At 43.5% G+C, this 16,952-nt stretch overlaps 1 protein-coding gene across 1 annotated transcript in view; it reads left to right on the top strand.

The window, feature by feature from the left end:
* Nucleotides 1-13,317: 13,317 nt before the first annotated feature.
* MAP3K15 (mitogen-activated protein kinase kinase kinase 15) overlaps nt 13,318-16,952 on the top strand; it is a 148,650-nt gene continuing 145,015 nt past the window's right edge. Inside the window, 3 exon segments of the mRNA XM_089904724.1 lie at nt 13,318-13,661; nt 13,699-13,774; nt 13,776-13,882. Coding sequence (XP_089760850.1) covers nt 13,511-13,661; nt 13,699-13,774; nt 13,776-13,882 — 334 coding nt within the window. The 5' untranslated portion in view covers nt 13,318-13,510.

The raw sequence follows: 16,952 nt of genomic DNA on the forward strand, positions 1-16,952 counted from the left end.
AAGCACCTAGCTGATCTCCCTGTGCTATGCGGCTGCTTCCCACTAGCTAGCTATTTTACATTTGGTAGTGTATATATGCCCATGCCACTCTCTCACTTTGCCCCAGCTTACCCTTCCCCCTCCCCGTGTCCTCAAGTCCATTCTCTACATGTGAGTCTTTATTCCTCTCCTGCCCCTAGGTTCTTCAGAACCTTTTTTTTTTTTAGATTCCATATATATGTGTTAGAATACTGTATTTGTTTTTCTCTTTCTGACTTACTTCACTCTGTATGACAGACTCTAGGTCCATCCACCTCACTACAAATAACTCAATTTTGTTTCTTTTTATGGCTGAGTAATATTCCATTGTATATATGTGCCACATCTTCTTTATCCATTCATCTGTTGATGGACACTTAGGTTGCTTCCATGTCCTGGCTATGGTAAATAGTGCTGCGGTGAACATTGCGGTACTTGACTCTTCTTGAATTATGGTTTTCTCAGGGTATATGCCCAGAGGTGGGATTGCTGTGTCGTATGGTAGTTCTATTTTTAGTTTTCTAAGGAACCTCCATACTGGTCTCCATAATGGCTGTATCAATGTACATTCCCACCAACAGTGCAAGAGGGTTCCCTTTTCTCCACACGCTCTCCAGCAGTTGTTTGTAGATTTTCTGATGATGCCCAATCTAACTGGTGTGAGGTGATAGCTCATTGTAGTTTTGATTTGCATTTCTCTAATAGTGATGGTGAGCAGCTTTTCATGTGCTTCTTCTCCATCTGTATGTCTTTTTTGGAGAAATGTCTATTTAGGTCTTCTGCCCATTTTTGGATTGGGTTCTTTGTTTTTTTGATATTGAGCTGCATGAGCTGCTTGTATATCTTGCAGGTTAGTCCTTTGTCAGTTGATTCGTTTGCAACTATTTTCTCCCATTCTGAGGGTTCACTTTTCGTCTTGTTTATGGTTTCCTTTGCTGTGCAAAAGCTTTGAAGTTTCATTTGTTTATTTTTGTTTTTATTTCCATTTCTCTAGGAGGTGGGTCAAAAAGGATCTTGCTGTGATTTATGTCATAGAGTGTTCTGTCTGTTTTCCTCTAAGAGTTTGATGGTGTCTGGCCTTACATTTAAGTCTTTAATCCATTTTGAGTTTACTTTTGTGGATGGTGTTAGGAAGTGTTCTAATTTCATTCTTTTACATGTAGCTGTCCAGTTTTCCCAGCACCACTTACTGAAAAGGCTGTCTTTTCTCCATTGTATAGTCTTGCCTCCTTTATCAAAGATAAGGTGACCATATGTGCGTGGGTTTATCTCTGGGCTTTCTATCCCGTTCCATTGATCTATATTTCTGTCTTTGTGCCAGTACCATACTGTCTTGATTACCGTAGTTTTGTAGTATAGCCTGAAATCAGGGAGCCTGATTCCTCCAGCTCCTTTTTTCTTTCTCAAGATTGCTTTGGCTATTCGGGGTCTTGTGTGTTTCCATACAAATTGTGATATTTTTTGTTCTAGTTCTGTGAAAAATGCCATTGGTAGTTTGATAGGGATTGCATTGAATCTGTAGATTGCTTTGGGTAGTATAGTCATTTTCACAATGTTGATTCTTCCAATCCAAGAACATGGTATATATCTCCATCTGTTTGTATCATCTTTAATTTCTTTCATCAGTGTCTTATAGTTTTTGCATACAGGTCTTTTGTCTCCTTAGGTAGGTTTATTCCTAGATATTTTATTCTTTTTGTTGCGGTGATAAATGGGAGTGTTTCCTTAATTTCTCTTTCATATTTTTCATCATTAATGTATAGGAATGCAAGAGATTTCTGTGCATTAATTTTGTATCCTGCTACTTTACCAAATTCATTGATTAGCTCTAGTAGTTTTCTGGTAGCATCTTTAGGATCCTCTATGTATAGTATCATGTCATCGGCAAACAGTGACAGTTTTAATTCTTTTCCAATTTGGATTCCTTTTATTTCTTCTTCTTCTCTGATTGCTGTGGAAAACTATGTTGAATAATAGTGGTGAGAGTGGGCAACCTTGTCTTTTTCCTGATCTTAGTGGAAATGGTTTCAGTTTTTCAGCATTGAGGATGACGTTGGCTGTGGATTTGTCATATATGGCCTTTATTATGTTGAGTTAAGTTCCGTCTATGCCTACTTTCTGGAGGATGTTTTTCATAAATGGGTGTTGAATTTTCTCAAAAGCTTTTTCTATATCTATTCAGATGATCATATGGTTTTTCTCCTTCAATTTGTTAATATGGTGTATCACATTGATTGATTTGCGTATATTGAAGAATCCTTGCATTCCTGGGATAAACCCCACTTGATCATGGTGTGTGATCCTTTTAATGTGCAGTTGGATTCTGTTTGCTAGTATTTTGTTGAGGATTTTTGCATCTATGTTCATCAGTGATATTGGCCTGTAGTTTTCTTTCTTTTTGACATCTTTGTCTGGTTTTGGTATCAGGGTGATGGTGGCCTGGTAGAATGAGTTTGGGAGTGTTCCTCCCTCTGCTATATTTTGAAAGAGTTTGAGAAGGATAGGTGTTAGCTTTTCTCTAAATGGTTCATAGAATTTGCCTGTGAAGCCATCGGGTCCTGGGCTCTTGTATGTTGGAAGATTTTAAATCACAGTTTCAATTTCAGTGCTTGTGATTGGTCTGTTTATATTTTCTATTTCTTCCTGGTTCAGTCTCTGAAGGTTGTGCTTTTCTAAGAATTTGTCCATTTCTTCCAGGTAGTCCATTTTATTGGCATATAGTTGCTTGTAGTAATCTCTCATGATCCTTTGTATTTCTGCAGTGTCAGTTGTTACTTCTCCTTTTTCATTTCTAATTCTGTTGATTTGAGTCTCCACCCGTTTTTTCTTGATGAGTCTGGCTAATGGTTTATCAACTTTTTTTTAATCTTCTAAAAGAACCAGCTTTTAGTTTTATTGATCTTTGCTATCGTTTCCTTCATTTCTTTTTCATTTATTTCTGTTCTGATTTTTATGATTTCTTTCCTTCTGCTAACTTTCGGGTTATTTTGTTCTTCTTTCTCTATTTGCTTTAGGTGTAAGTTTAGGTTGTTTATTTGAGATGTTTCTAGTATCTTGCGGTAGGATTGTATTGCTATAAACTTCCCTCTTAGAACTGCTTTTGCTGCATCCCATAGGTTTTGGGTCGTTATGTTTTCATTGTCATTTATTTCTAGGTATTTTTTGATTTCCTCTTTGACTCCTTCAGTGATCTCTTGGTTATTTAGTAGCGTATTGTTTAGCCTCCACGTGTTTGTATCTTTTACAGTTTTTTTCCCTGTAACTGATATCTAGTCTCATAGCACTGTGGTCGGAAAAGATACTTCATACAATTTCAATTTTCTTAAATTTACCAAGGCTTGATTTGTGACCCAAGATATGGTCTATCCTGGAGAATGTTCCATGAGCACTTGAGAAGAAAGTGTATTCTGTTGTTTTTGGATGGAATGTCCTATAAATATCAGTTAAAGTCCATCTTGTTTAATGTGTGATTTAAAGCTTGTGTTTCCTTATTTATTTTCATTTTGGGTGATCTGTCCATGGGTGAAAGTGGGGTGTTAAAGTCCCCTACTCTTATTGTGTTACTGTTGATTTCCCCTTTTATGGCTGTTAGCATTTACCTTATGTATTGAGGTGCTCCTATGTTGGGTGCATCAATATTTACAATTCTTATATCTTCTTGGATTGATCCCTTGATCATTATGTAGTGTCCTTCTTTGTCTCTTGTAATAGTCTTTATTTTAAAGTCTGTTTTGTCTGATATGAGAAATGCTACTCCAGCTTTCTTTTGATTTCCATTTGCATGGAATATCTTTTTCCATCCCCTCACTTTCAGTCTGTATGTGTCCCGAGGTCTGAAGTGGGTCTCTTGTAGACAGCATATATACAGGTCTTGTTTTTGTATCCATTCAGCCAGTCTGTGTCTTTTGGTTAGAGCATTTAATCCATTTACATTTAAGGTAATTGTCGATATGTATGTTCCTATGACAATTTTCTTAATTGTTTTGGGTTTGTTTTTGTGGGTCTTTTCCTTCTCTTGTGTTTCCTGCCTGGAGAAGTTCCTTTAGCATTTGTTGTAAAGCTGGTTTGGTGGTGCTGATTTCTCTTAACTTTTCTTGTCTGTAAAGGTTTTAATTTCTCCATCGAATCTGAATGACATCCTTGCTGGGTAGAGTAATCTTGGTTGTAGGTTTTTCCTTTTCATCACTTTAAATGTCCTGCCACTCCCTTCTGGCTTGCACAGTTTCCACTGAAGGATCAGCTTTTAACCTTATGGAGATACCCTTGTATGTTATTTGTTGCTTTTCCCTTGCTGCTTTTAATATTTTTTCTTTGTATTTAATTTTTGATAGTTTTATGTAATATATGTTTTGGCGTGTTTCTCCTTGGATTTATCCCGTATGGGACTCTCTGTGCTTCCTGGACTTGATTGACTATTTCCTTTCCCATGTTAGGGAAATTTTCAACTATAATCTCTTCAAATATTTTCTCAGACCCTTTCTTTTTCTCTTATTCTTCTGGGACCCCTATAATTCGAATGTTGGTGCATTTAATGTTGTCCCTGAGGTCGCTGAGACTGTCCTCAGTTCTTTTCATTCTTTTTTGTTTATTCTGCTCTGCAGTAGTTATTTCCACTATTTTATCTTCCAGGTCACTTGTCCATCCTTGTGCCTCAGTTGTTCTGCTACTGATCCCTTCTAGAGAATTTTTAATTTCATTTATTGTGTTGTTCATCATTGTTTGCTTAGTCTTTAGTTCTTCTAGTTCCTTGTTAAACGTTTCTTGTATTTTCTCCATTCTATTTCCAAGATTTTCGATCATCTTTACTATCATTGCTCTGAATTCTTTCTCTGGTAGACTGCCTATTTCCTCTTCATTTGTTTGGCCTGGTGGGTTTTTACCTTGCTCCTTCATCTGCTGTGTATTTCTGTGTCTTCTCATTTTGTTTAACTTAACTTACTGTGTTTGAGGTCTCCTTTTCACAGGCTGCAGGTTCGTAGTTCCCATTGTTTTTGGTGTCTGCCCCCAGTGGGTGAGGTTGGTTCAGTGGCTTGTGTAGGCTTCCTGGTGGCGGGGACTGGTGCCTGTGTTCTGGGGGGTGGGGCTGGATCTTGTCTTTCTGGTGGGCAGGGCCATGTCCGGTGGTGTGTTTTGGGGTGTCTGTGAACTTAGTATGCTTTTAGGCAGCCTCTCTGTTAGTGGGTGGGGCTGTGTTTCTGTCTTGCTAGTTGTTTGGCATGGGGCCTCCAGCACTGGAGCTTGCTGGCCGTTGAGTGGAGCTGGGTCTTAGCGTTGAGACAAAGATCTCCGGGAGAACTCTTGCCGACTGATATTACTTGAGGCCGGGAGGTCTCTGGTGGTCCAGTGTCCTGAACTCAGCTCTCCCACCTCAGCGGCTCAGGCCTGACAGCAGGCCGGAGCACCAAGACCCTGTCAGCCACACGGCTGATTATGGATACTGAGAAGTCCAACAATCTGTGGCCTGGGAGCTGGAGACTCAGGAAGCCAGTGGTGTAGTTCCAGTCTGAGTCCAAAGGCCTCAGGAGTGCCAATGGTATAAGTCCCAGTCTCTAATATTTTCTAGTGATTCAAGTGGGAATGCCAAGGTATTCTTGCTTCCAGTCTGATTCAGCCTGCAGATACGGATCAAGTTTGGGGCAACCTACTTAACAGGGCTATGATGAATCATTCTTGATACACGCCGAGTTGGATATTGTGCATAAGTAATTTGAAGCCAAGTGATATGGAGAGTGCTTGGGGGCTCTAGGGAGTCTGGTGTGGAGAGGCGTAAACACAGGAAAGACGAGCACCTTTTAGAAGAACGCAGGGTGAGGGAGTCAAAATGGATTTTAAATGTTAAACTATGAAACTTTTAGAAAAAAAGAGGAGAAAATCTTTGAGCCCTAGGTCTAGGGAAAGAGTTCTTTAACTTGAAATCAAAAGCACCATCCATAAATGGAAAAACTGATAAATTGGGCCTCATCAAGATTAAAAGCTTTTATCTACGAAACAGAAACAGACTCACAGACATAGAGAACAGGCTTGTGGTTGCCAAGGGGGAGGTGGGGAGAGAGAGGATTGGATTGGGAGTTTGGGACTAGCAGATCCAAACTATTATATATAGTGTGGATAAACAACAAGGTCCTGTTGTACAGCACAGGGAATTATACTCAGTATCCTGTAATAAACCATAATGGAAAAGAATTTTTTAAAAAGATTAAAAGCTTTTGCTCTGCCTATTAAAGAGGATAACAAGACAAGCTACACACTGGGAGAGAAATATTTGCAACCCCCATATCTGACAAAGAATTGCTATCTAGAATATATAGAAAACACTCAAAACTCAACAGTAAAAAACCAAACATTCCAGTTAGAAAATGGGCACAAGATATGAACAAATGTTCACCAAAGAAGATAAACAAATGGCAGAAAAGCACATGAAAAGATGTTAAACATCATTATCCGTTGGAAAAATGCAAATTAAAACCACAGTGAGATATTACTACGCACTTATCAAAATGGCTAAAATTTTTTACAGCGACAACACCAAATACTAGTAAGGATGTGGAGAAACTGGATCGCTTGTACATTGCTGGTGGGAGTGTAAAACGGTGTAGCCACTCTGGAAAACAATGTGGCAGTTTCTTAAAAAATTAAACAGGCAACTACCATATGACCTAGAATTTGCACTCCTGGGCATTTATCCCAGAGAAATGAAAACTTACGTTCACACAGAAACCTGTACATGAATGTTCATCGCAGCTTTATTCATAATAACCCAGGACTGGAAACAACCCAGGTGTCCTTCAGTGGGTGCATGATTAAAGAAGCTGTCATGCATCTATACCATGGAATAGTGCTCAGCAATAATTGGAAAGCATTACTGATGCAACCGCTTGGATGAATCCCAGGGGAATTGTGCTGGGTGAAAAAAGACGATCCTTAAAGGTTACATATTCTATGGTTCCATTTATATAACATTCTTGAAATGACAAAATTATAGAAATGGAGATCAGATTAGTGGTTGCCAGCAGTTAGGGATGAGGGGTGAGAAGGGAGATGGGTGTGGCAGTCAAAGGGCAGCAGGAGGGATCCTTGTGGTGATGAAACTGTTCTGTATGTTGACTGTCTTAATGTCAGTATCCTGATATCTTGATATCAGTATCCTTGATAGCGTACTACAGTTTGGCAAGATGTTACCATTGGGGCAAACTGGTTAAAGGCTACACCAGATCTCTGTATGATTTCTACAATCATCTCAAAATAAAGTTTAATTTTAAAAAAGTCTTTTGTACGCACAGAACAGCAATAGAGACAAATAGGGACTCTTCCTGAGGAGAGTCATCAAGGTGGTGAGTAGCCTGGATATTGTGTCATGGAGAAATGATCGAAGGGTGTGGGAGGTGGGAGAAACCTGAGGGCAGTACTTGGAAAGCTGCCATGTGGAAGGAGAATTAAATTAGAATAAATGGGTGGGGGCTTGCCTGGTGATGCAGTGGTTAAGAATCCACCTACCAATGCAGGGGACACGGGTTTGAGCCCTGGTCCGGGAAGATCCCACATGCCACTGAGCGGCCGGGCCCGTGCGCCACAACTACTGAGCCTGCGCTCTACAGCCTGCGAGCCACAACTACTGAGCCCACGTGCCACAACTACTGAAGCCCGCGCGCCTAGAGCCTGTGCTCCACAACAAGAGAAGCCACCGCAATGAGAAGCCTGCGCACCACAACGAAGAGTAGCCCCCACTCGCCACAACTAGAGAAAGCCCATGTGCAGCAACGAAGACACAAATCAGCCAAAAATAAAATAAATTAATTAAATAAATAAATATTTTTAAAAAAGAATAAATGGGTGGTAGTTATAAGAGAAGCTTTCATTTAAATATATGGAAGAACTTTCTAGAAACTACTGTTTAAAAAATGAGATGATGGGATTCTAAATATCTAGAGATTCTGGCCTTGCTGTTGCTTGAGCATGCTAGGATGCCTTAGGGCCTTTGCACTGACCCTTGCCTCTGCCTGCAATGCTCTTCCTGTACAGATCTGCATGGCTAACACCCTTATCTCTTTCAAGTTCTTCTTCAACGTCCATTTTAGGTCAAGTGGGGGCTTTGGTTCACGTTATCATCATCTTCACTCCAGGCCCTAGGCTGATGAAGCAGGCATCATCTGGAATGTTACTGACAGCAGAAAGTTGATGGCAGAGAGAAAAGAGCGCTCTGGAAGGTCTCTTACCAGAAACAAAATACTCATTTTCACAGTGAGGCTGGGCATTCCCAGAAAAGAGAGTTGGAAATTAGAAGAGTGTTTTGGAGAGAGATTGGTGTGCTGGTGAGTTCCTCTCTGCCAATGGGGGTGTTGGAGAGTTGCCTACTACTCACCATGAGCCTAGGGAAAGGACTCAAAGATGGCTTGCTACGTATGTTCCCAAGAAGTTGTCAGGACATGGAAGACAAGTGTGCGGTGACGGGTATGCATTTCCCCTGGACCGGGTATGGTCCCAGCATGAGCAACCCATAAGTGGGGTTGCTTTAGCTCCTCTCCCTGCACACCCGCATCTTGGAGAGGTGGCCGGCATGGCGGAAGAGGGGAGAAGCCAACACCGCTCCTCCTTTTCCTGCTGCAAGTGGGCAGCCTGGAGCGGGCCTAGAGTGGAGAAGGGAGAAATGCTTTTCTTTTTAATGTTGAAACTTTTAAGTCTTCTCATCTTAAAAGAATTTTAGACTTTTCCAGAAAAAGTTGCAAAAATCATATAAGGAGCGCAACACAGGACAGAGATCTCAGAGAAAGGGGAAACAAATAGAGCCCTGCAATTTCCCAGTTTACGGGCCTGAGAGAGTTTCCAGGCCATAGAACAGAGAAAGGGAAGCCGAGGAGAGCCCAGTTATCATTCGAAGTTGAGCTTATGGAGCTGGAATGCCAACGAGGCCACGGTTTGAGTACTGGGGAGGAGAAGGCTGCACAGAGTTCCAGAGATGTGTAGATCGGGAATCTTCAGTAGAGTACGGACCAGCACCTGTGTGTAAAGAAAATACGCAAGGCTGGGGAAAGAACTACCTGAACGGATTAGAGGGAACAATCCTTGGAGGTCCCACAGGGCCCAGATAGTTTCTGTTTCCACTGGCCAGAATGGAAAAACTTCATAAATCCCAAGACATTGGGTAGAATATTCAGAGAGGCATTGCCTCAGTAGTAGGGATTAATTACCCCTAGCCTAAAGGCTGCTCTGATCCCATTTAAAACAAAGCTTAAAAGGAGGCCTCAGAAGGATCAAACTATTTCCTAATAACTTAACTGTGTCCCAGAACAAAGCTCAAGAATATTTATAGGAATACAAAAATACACAGTACTCATTAACGTAAAATTCACAATGTGTGGCATCTAATAAAAAATTACCAGGCATGCAAAGAAGCAGGAAAAAAATGACCCACAATGAGGAGAAAAATCAACCAATAGGAAAAGATCCAGTAATAAAACAGATAATAGTATTCATAAACAAGGATATTAAAACAGTTATTATAACTGTATTCTATACCTTCAAGAAGATACAGGGCAAATGTGAGACCAGAATGGGTGGTTGACTTAGGGGTGACATAACTGTGAGTTCAGAGACTGCATGCTCATACCTAATGACTTGGTCTTTCCATTCCTATCTATTTGTAAGTGATAGTCTTGTTTGTTCCATCATATATTCCATCTACAACATGTCATAGAGGGAAATAACTTACTATTTTAACTAAATCTTATGAAGTCCACCTTTTTCTCACAATCTACTTGCTCACTCATGGTGTATAATTAAAACATGCTATGGGGACTTCCCTGGTGGTGCAGTGGTTAAGAATCCGCCTGCCAATGCAGGGGACACGGGATCGAGCCCTGGTCCGGGAAGATCCACATGCCGCGGAGCAACTAAGCCCGTGCGCCACAACTACTGAGCCTGCGCTCTAGAGCCCGCAAGCCACAACTACTGAACCCGTGCACCACAACTACTGAAGCCCACTCACCTAGAGCCCGTGCTCTGCAACAAGAGAAGCCATCGCATTGAGAAGCCCACACACCACAACAAAGAGTAGCCCCCACTCAACACAACTAGAGAAAGCCCGCGTGCGGCAACAAAGACCCAATGCAGCCAAAAATAAATAATTTTTTTAAAAAAATTTCACCTATATTTCATAAACTAGTATTTTACATATAATCTATGCTTAATGCTTCTTATGAGTTTCATCCACCCTGTTTGTTTTTCTTGTACTTTATGGCAGATTATAATAATCTATGTCCATACAATATTTATAGCATCTATACACAGGTATATCTGTCTATAGACATATCTGTCTATCTACTTATAACATAATGGCAGGGACTTTGGCTGTCTTGTTCACTATGATAACCTCTGCACCAAGGACAGTGCCTGACACACAATAGATGCTCAAGAAATCCTTGTTGAATTACTACATATGTTAGAGTTTTTCCAAATACATATACTATTGTGCAACCTGGTTGTTTCCCTTTTGTCACTATTTGCTTGGCCCTTGGGTACACTGTATTTTCTTAGGAAAAAAGTAATGAAATTGCCACTCAAGTGGTAACTAAAATATTTACAGTGTTTACAGTGTGAGTCAAAGAACTAAATAGTGGGACCACAACTGGTATGAATAAACAACCTAAAATAAAATGGAGGAAATGAGAAGAACACCTAGATTTAATCTTATTCTTTAGCTACAGTGCCTCTACTCTATTCTTCAATTCCCTGTGCCAGTCCAAATGACATCTCTGCACTGGGGCAAAGTGTTTTCCAGGATGTGCACTTAGTAAGGGGCAAGGCGCAGGTAAGAACAAACAATTGTTCAACTAAAAGGAAAAGACTAATCCAGCATTTTGCAATTTTCTCATCAGTGGGGCTGGGGCAGGGGAGGTAGGAAGGACATTGGGAGAAGGGACTGGGACTTGTTTCAGGTGTGCGAATTACTAGAAACAATGAGAAGGTGGGCTGTGCATGCCAACTGCGAGGAAGGCACCTGCTAGCCAGGTTCTTTACTCGGCAGGGGTTGTGTTTAAAGAAAGATATTATTCAAGCCAGAATTCACACTTCCTATGAGTCTCACTTAGTCAGCAGGGCCTAGTCAGAGCTGGAAGAAACATAGGAAGATTGAAGTGCAGGCAACAGCAAGACATTGGCAAGCAATTGTGAAGTGGCCATCTCTGCCCTTCTGAAGGCTGTGCCAGTCATTGAACTAATCTCAGATGAACAGGCATATTAGGAAAATTACTATTATTATGCATTACAAGGTTACAAAGAAAATGTGTCCTTTTATAGCATCGTACTTTTAAAAAAAATCTTAGAAGTGTTGGAAGTTTTCTCTAGATTCCCTCTTCCAAATTCTGGCCTGTGTGTTTTTTCAGATTTCCTCAGAGCCCATTTTCCATTCATTGGCTACAAAAGAGGTTGCACATTGATATCACTTGTGAAATTGCTAATTTCTACCAGGACAGGAATTAGAATTTCTCCAAAGATTTATGCTGGCGGTTTCTGCTTTCTTTTGGGGGTGAGGTAGAGGGATGGACTATATTATTGCTGAAACATGAAGAGAAGGCAAAGTGTTGTTTTATAAGGTAAGTCCTATCCTGCTTGTGTCAAAATGGCTTGTGATATGCTGCAAAGGACACCATCAAGAAAGTAAAAAGACAGCCCACAGAAGAGGAGAAAGTATTTGCAAATCACATATCTGATAAGGGCCTTGTATCTGTAATATATAAAGAGCTTTTGCAATTCAATAATAAAAAGACAAACACCCTGTTTTTAAAAGGGTAAAGGGTCTGAATGGACTTTTCTCCAAAGAAATTATGCAAATAGAGGATAAGCGCACGACAAAATGCTCAACGTCATTAGTCTTTAAGAGAAACGCAAATCAAAATCCCAGTGAGCTATCACTTCACTCCCACTAGGATGGCTATAATCAAAAAGACAATAACAAGTGTTGGTGAGAGTGTGGAGAAGTTGGCATGCTTGTACACTGCTGGTGGAAATATAAAATGGTGGAGCCACATTGGAAAGCAGTGGTAGCTTCTCCAAAGCTTAAACATAATGTTGCCATATGACCCAGAAATCCCATTCCTAGGTATACACCCAGAACAAATGAAAACCTCTATCCACACATTGTATGATTCCATTTATAGGAAATGTCCAGAACAGCCAAATCTATAGAGACAGTAAGTAGATTGGTGGTTGCCTGGGGCTGAGGGGTGTTGTGGGAGGTGGAGAGAGACTGTTGTTGATGGGTACTGGGGTTTTCTGGGGGGTGATGAAAATGTTCTAAAACAGTATGATGATGGCTGCTCAACTCCGCGGATAAACTAACAACTATTTAAATGGGTTAATTGGATGGTTTGTGAGTTATATCTCAATAAAACTATTATTAAAAATGAAAACGGGCTTCCCTGGCGGCGCAGTGGTTGAGAGTCCGCCTGCCAATGCAGGGGACACGGGTTCGTGCCACGGTCCGGGGAGATCCCACATGCCGCGGAGCAGCTGGGCCCGTGAGCCATGGCCGCTGAGCCTGCGCGTCCGGAGCCTGTGCTCTGCAACGGGAGAGGCCACAACAGTGAGAGGCCCGCATACCGCAAAAAAAAAAAAAAAAAAAAGAAAACCACCAAAACCCGAAAACCTTGTGACAACGTCCAGTGCATCCTACCTTTTAAATAAATACAAGTACTACCTGCAGTGGTAATACTACTTTTTAATACTTGGGCCTAAAATCGTGAGGTGGGTAAGATCCAGAGTAAAGAGCCCTTTGGGTTCACAGCATTTCTTAGATCCGGCAGGCAGGCTACTTGGAGTCTATTTTCCAGGCCAACAAAATTTGATGCTGGTGCATCACGGTGCTTTTGTCAAGGTCACAGTGAAAGTCAGGACAAGCGGGTCTCCAGGGCATGAGCTCAGGAGGGCCATGCTCTTGGCAACTGGGGACAAGAAGTACAAACTCAGAGGTATTTTAAATAAGCATCTTATCTCGATTCTGGGTTAACATTACATCTGTATTTAGTTTGGAATTGAAGATTTACATCCAGCTGGCGCTTTGAAAGAGCTTTTACTCTGCTTGAAAAGCCTCAAATTGTTTTGAGGGAAAAAATGGGACTCCTAAGGCTGGAGGGACGGCAACAACAGCAAAACCCTGAAATTCGTGAATCCGCCCTTCTTAGGGCGCTGCCCGGGGGAGGCGGCAGGGGGCGCCCGGCGGGCTCCTGCCCCGCCGCCCTTCCCGGACCTCCCCCCGCCCTCCGCTCGCCCTGACGTCCGAAGACCCCGCCCCTCTCTCCCGAGCCTTCAAAGGGCGCTCGGGGGCTGCGGGGCTGGGGCTTCTGCGTGTAGCCGAGGGGCCCCGCCGTCGCCTGCCCGTCGCGGGGCCGCCGGCGGGCGCTGGGTTCCGCAGCTTCCTTCCCGCGTTGCAGGAGCAGGTGCCACAGCCATCGGCCACTCGCGCGGAGGTGGGACAAGGAAGGGCGCGCAGGGACGCCACATGGAGAGCGGCGGCGGGGCTCCCCCGGCTGGGGAGCTCGGGGTGGCGGCCGAGTCCGCACAGTGCCCGCTGCCGCCGGGGGACGAGGGCGCGGCGGGGCCGGCGTGGCCGCTGGAGCCCGAGGGGGCGGCCGAGGGCGAGGGGGCTGGAGGCGAGGGCGGGGGCGGCCAAGGGCGAGGGGGCTGGAGTCGAGGGCGGGGGCGGGCCGCGGCGGGCTCTGCGGGCCGTGTACGTGCGCAGCGAGAGCCCCCAGGGTGGCGCGGCGGTGCTTGCTGCGGGCCTGCGAGGCCGAGGGCGCCCACCTCACCTTCGTGCCCTTCGGGGAGCTCGACTTTGGGGAGACAGCCGTGCTCGACGCCTTCTACGACGCAGGTGAGGCGGTGTCCCCTTTCGCCCCCACCCCACTCCTCCTAGTTTTCCTTATCTTCGCCCACGCCACCGAAGCACCAGCTCTTCTTCCCCATCCTAGCACCAGCTGACTCTTTCGACAGGACCGCCCCACCTTTTGGGGAGGGCAGAGTAGGTAGCCTTGTACCCTTTACAGGTAAGAAAACAGAGGCCCCTGGCATTCCTAGTTCTTTATTCTTCAGTTTTCTTAAACATCAGATGATCCAAGAAACAGCCTATAACCCAGTCGAGGCTGAGTTCCCCGCCCTCCACTAGTTATTCAACTGTTAGTTTCTCACTCCTGTGGGTCCCAACCCTGGCTACACGTTAGAATCACCTGTGGGAGCTTTTCAAACTCCTAATGCCCAGACTGTATCCCAGACCAATGACATCAGAATCTGAGGCCTCAGGATTGTCGAATGCTTCCCACATGATTCCATTTTTCAGTCAAGGGTGGGTAATGGTCTATTACAATGGGGGACGGGGGGAGGGGGCGTCTCTTAGAAATGCCCCGGTGTTCTTTTGCACACTTAATACAGATTGACAGTGGGGCTGTGCTCTACTACCAGCGTGACAGATATATTTTATCCTGTAGTGCACAAACATTCCCGGCTTCAGGATCTCCTCCGTTGCCGGAACGGGACACTCAGCTCACTGTAATAAGTGTGCCAGAAGAACCCAGCCTTAAATCAGTACTTTTGATTGGCACGAGTTCCTCCAGGTGTGGAACTGATTGTTGCTTGGCTGTTTTCCTTACCGAACCTTTGGAAGCTATGTGACAAGCCTCTGGCACTTGGGTGATGCTCACAAGCATTGTGGGACAGTAGTTCACCTGGGAGACCCTGTGCCTTGGTTTCTCCACTGGTCAAACAGGAGTAACATGCCTGCCCTAACCCCAAAAGCTTGTGAGAAGGTAAATGGCGGCGGCCACACCGTGCTGATGAGATGGTAAGCTAGCTTTATTACCATCCATTCTTTGCCGGGATCTGTTTTCTGCAGAGCAAATCCTCCCCAGCTGGAAGCGGGGTGGGGTAGCGGGCTTGTTTAAACAAGTGGCTGCTGGGCCTTTGAAAACACTCCCTGGATGTTTCTGACCACTCAGAGTAGACTCTTCAGCGCAACGTCTTTTTTAGAAAAGTTGTTAGGAGCCCATTTCACCTGGAACCACTCGGTTTTCTCGACTTCTGTTCATTCTCTGCTGAAAATGGAGTTTGAACAGACTCTTCTCTGAATGGTTAAATGTCCATTTGGCCATTAGGCACAGCTGTAGCCTCCTGCCTGCTGGTGCCGACTCTGAAAATTGGTGTGTGTGTGTGTGTGTGTGTGTGTGTGTGTGTGTGTGTGTGTGTGTGTGTGTGTGTGTGTGTGTGTGTGTGTAAAACAAGCCTTCATCTACTACCAGGACCCCTTCCTTCTCGTTGGGTGCGAAGATTCATTCAGGCAGAAATCTTGGGCTTTCAATTCCAGAGCTACACAAAGAGCACATGACCTTTTCTTGTTCTGGGTCCTGATTGCCTAGAATTTTCAGCTGCAGTATGTACCTCCTTTGGTTGACCTTGGCCTGGTCTTGAATAAATCGTTTTTCAGTACATCATCATAACTAGTAAGTTCTTTTTATAGGTTTGACAAACAATATACGAAACTCCAAGAAGTCGGTTCACGGATTTAAACAGACACCACGCCCCCACCCCGGCTTCCTAATCTCTGCCACTCACAGCTTTTTGGTGTCTCCACCAAAAAGATATAAATCTGTCACTTTGGCTTTTTTGTAAAAGTTCTACAACCTTGCTCTCCAAGAACTGTTGAACTGTCCCAGGTGTGTTTCGGGCGGGGGGGGGGGAATCGTAGATGTGAAATTTAAGCACTTCCCATCTCCTGTTGTCATAATGAGTCAAGGCAGGGTTGGATCGTGTTTTCCATCTCCTTGTGCAGTTTTATGTGGTCCTTTGTGGGTCTGAATAGGAGGTTATGTGTCATCAGTGCCTGGGTGATTTGATGGGCTGCAGGAGAGCCATCAACCCATGCAAGGGGGCACGTGGGCACTGTTGTGAAAGAAAACCGCCATAAGCCATGAGGGCTGAGGAGCTTCTCGTTGGCTTTTTAAAAAAAAAAAATTATGGTAAAGTGTACGTAATATAAAATTTGCCGTTGAAACCATTTTTAAGTGTGGGTTTCAGAGTCATTAAGTACAGTTGCACTGCTGAGCAGTCATCCCCACTATCCATTTCCAGAACTTCTTCATCATCCCAAACAGAATCTCTGTACCCCTTAATAACTTGCCACTCCTCACTCCCCAGCCCCTGCTACCCACTGTCCTACCCTCTGTCTCTGTGAATTTGACTACTCTAGATGCCTCATATGAGTGGAATCATACAGTATGTGTCTTTCTGTGACTGACTTATTTCACTTAGCGTGATGTCTTAGGCTATGGTGAATAATGCTGTAATGACCATGGTGGATAAATTTCTGTTTAAGTCTCTGCTTTCACATTTTTGGGTGTATACCGGGACGTGGAATTACGGTGTCAAACGGTAATTCAATGTTTAATTTTTTGAGGGACGTTCTTTTTACTTTTATCAGAGGTGGTGCTCATCTCTGTGTGCCTTTGGCCCATAGAAGGACCTGGTTTTTTGTTTGTTTCTTTTGGGTTTTTTGTTTGTTTGTTTGTTTGTTTTTAACATCCAGCATCCATCCTCAAAGATGAGAGTCTCATTCAGTAAAGCTATCAAATTCAGCAAGTGAGGGTCAATCACTCGGTTACTTCTAGGATTTGGAGAACGAAACATGTCTCTCTTTTTTTGTTTTTTAGAAGAAACCGCCTTTTCTGAATATGCCTTGGCGCCTTTCGTTGAGGTGCCCATTTCTCTACTTGAACAGAATTCATAGTCACGACTTTAGCTAATGTACTGTGTGTGTTGGGTGTGTTTGCACAGAGCAGCCTCCTCTGCTTCCTCGGGTGCATGCTGTGTCTCCCTCCTGGAGGTTCTCAGTGCTTGTGAATGTATGGAAAACTCGGACATCCTACAGGAAGGAAACCTGGGTAACTCTGTCTCAT

The sequence above is a fragment of the Delphinapterus leucas genome, chromosome X (genome assembly GCF_059928025.1).
Source record: "Delphinapterus leucas isolate spDelLeu-1000000601 "Yukka" chromosome X, BTC_Dleu_Yukka2, whole genome shotgun sequence".
In the NCBI taxonomy this organism is placed as follows: domain Eukaryota; kingdom Metazoa; phylum Chordata; class Mammalia; order Artiodactyla; family Monodontidae; genus Delphinapterus; species Delphinapterus leucas.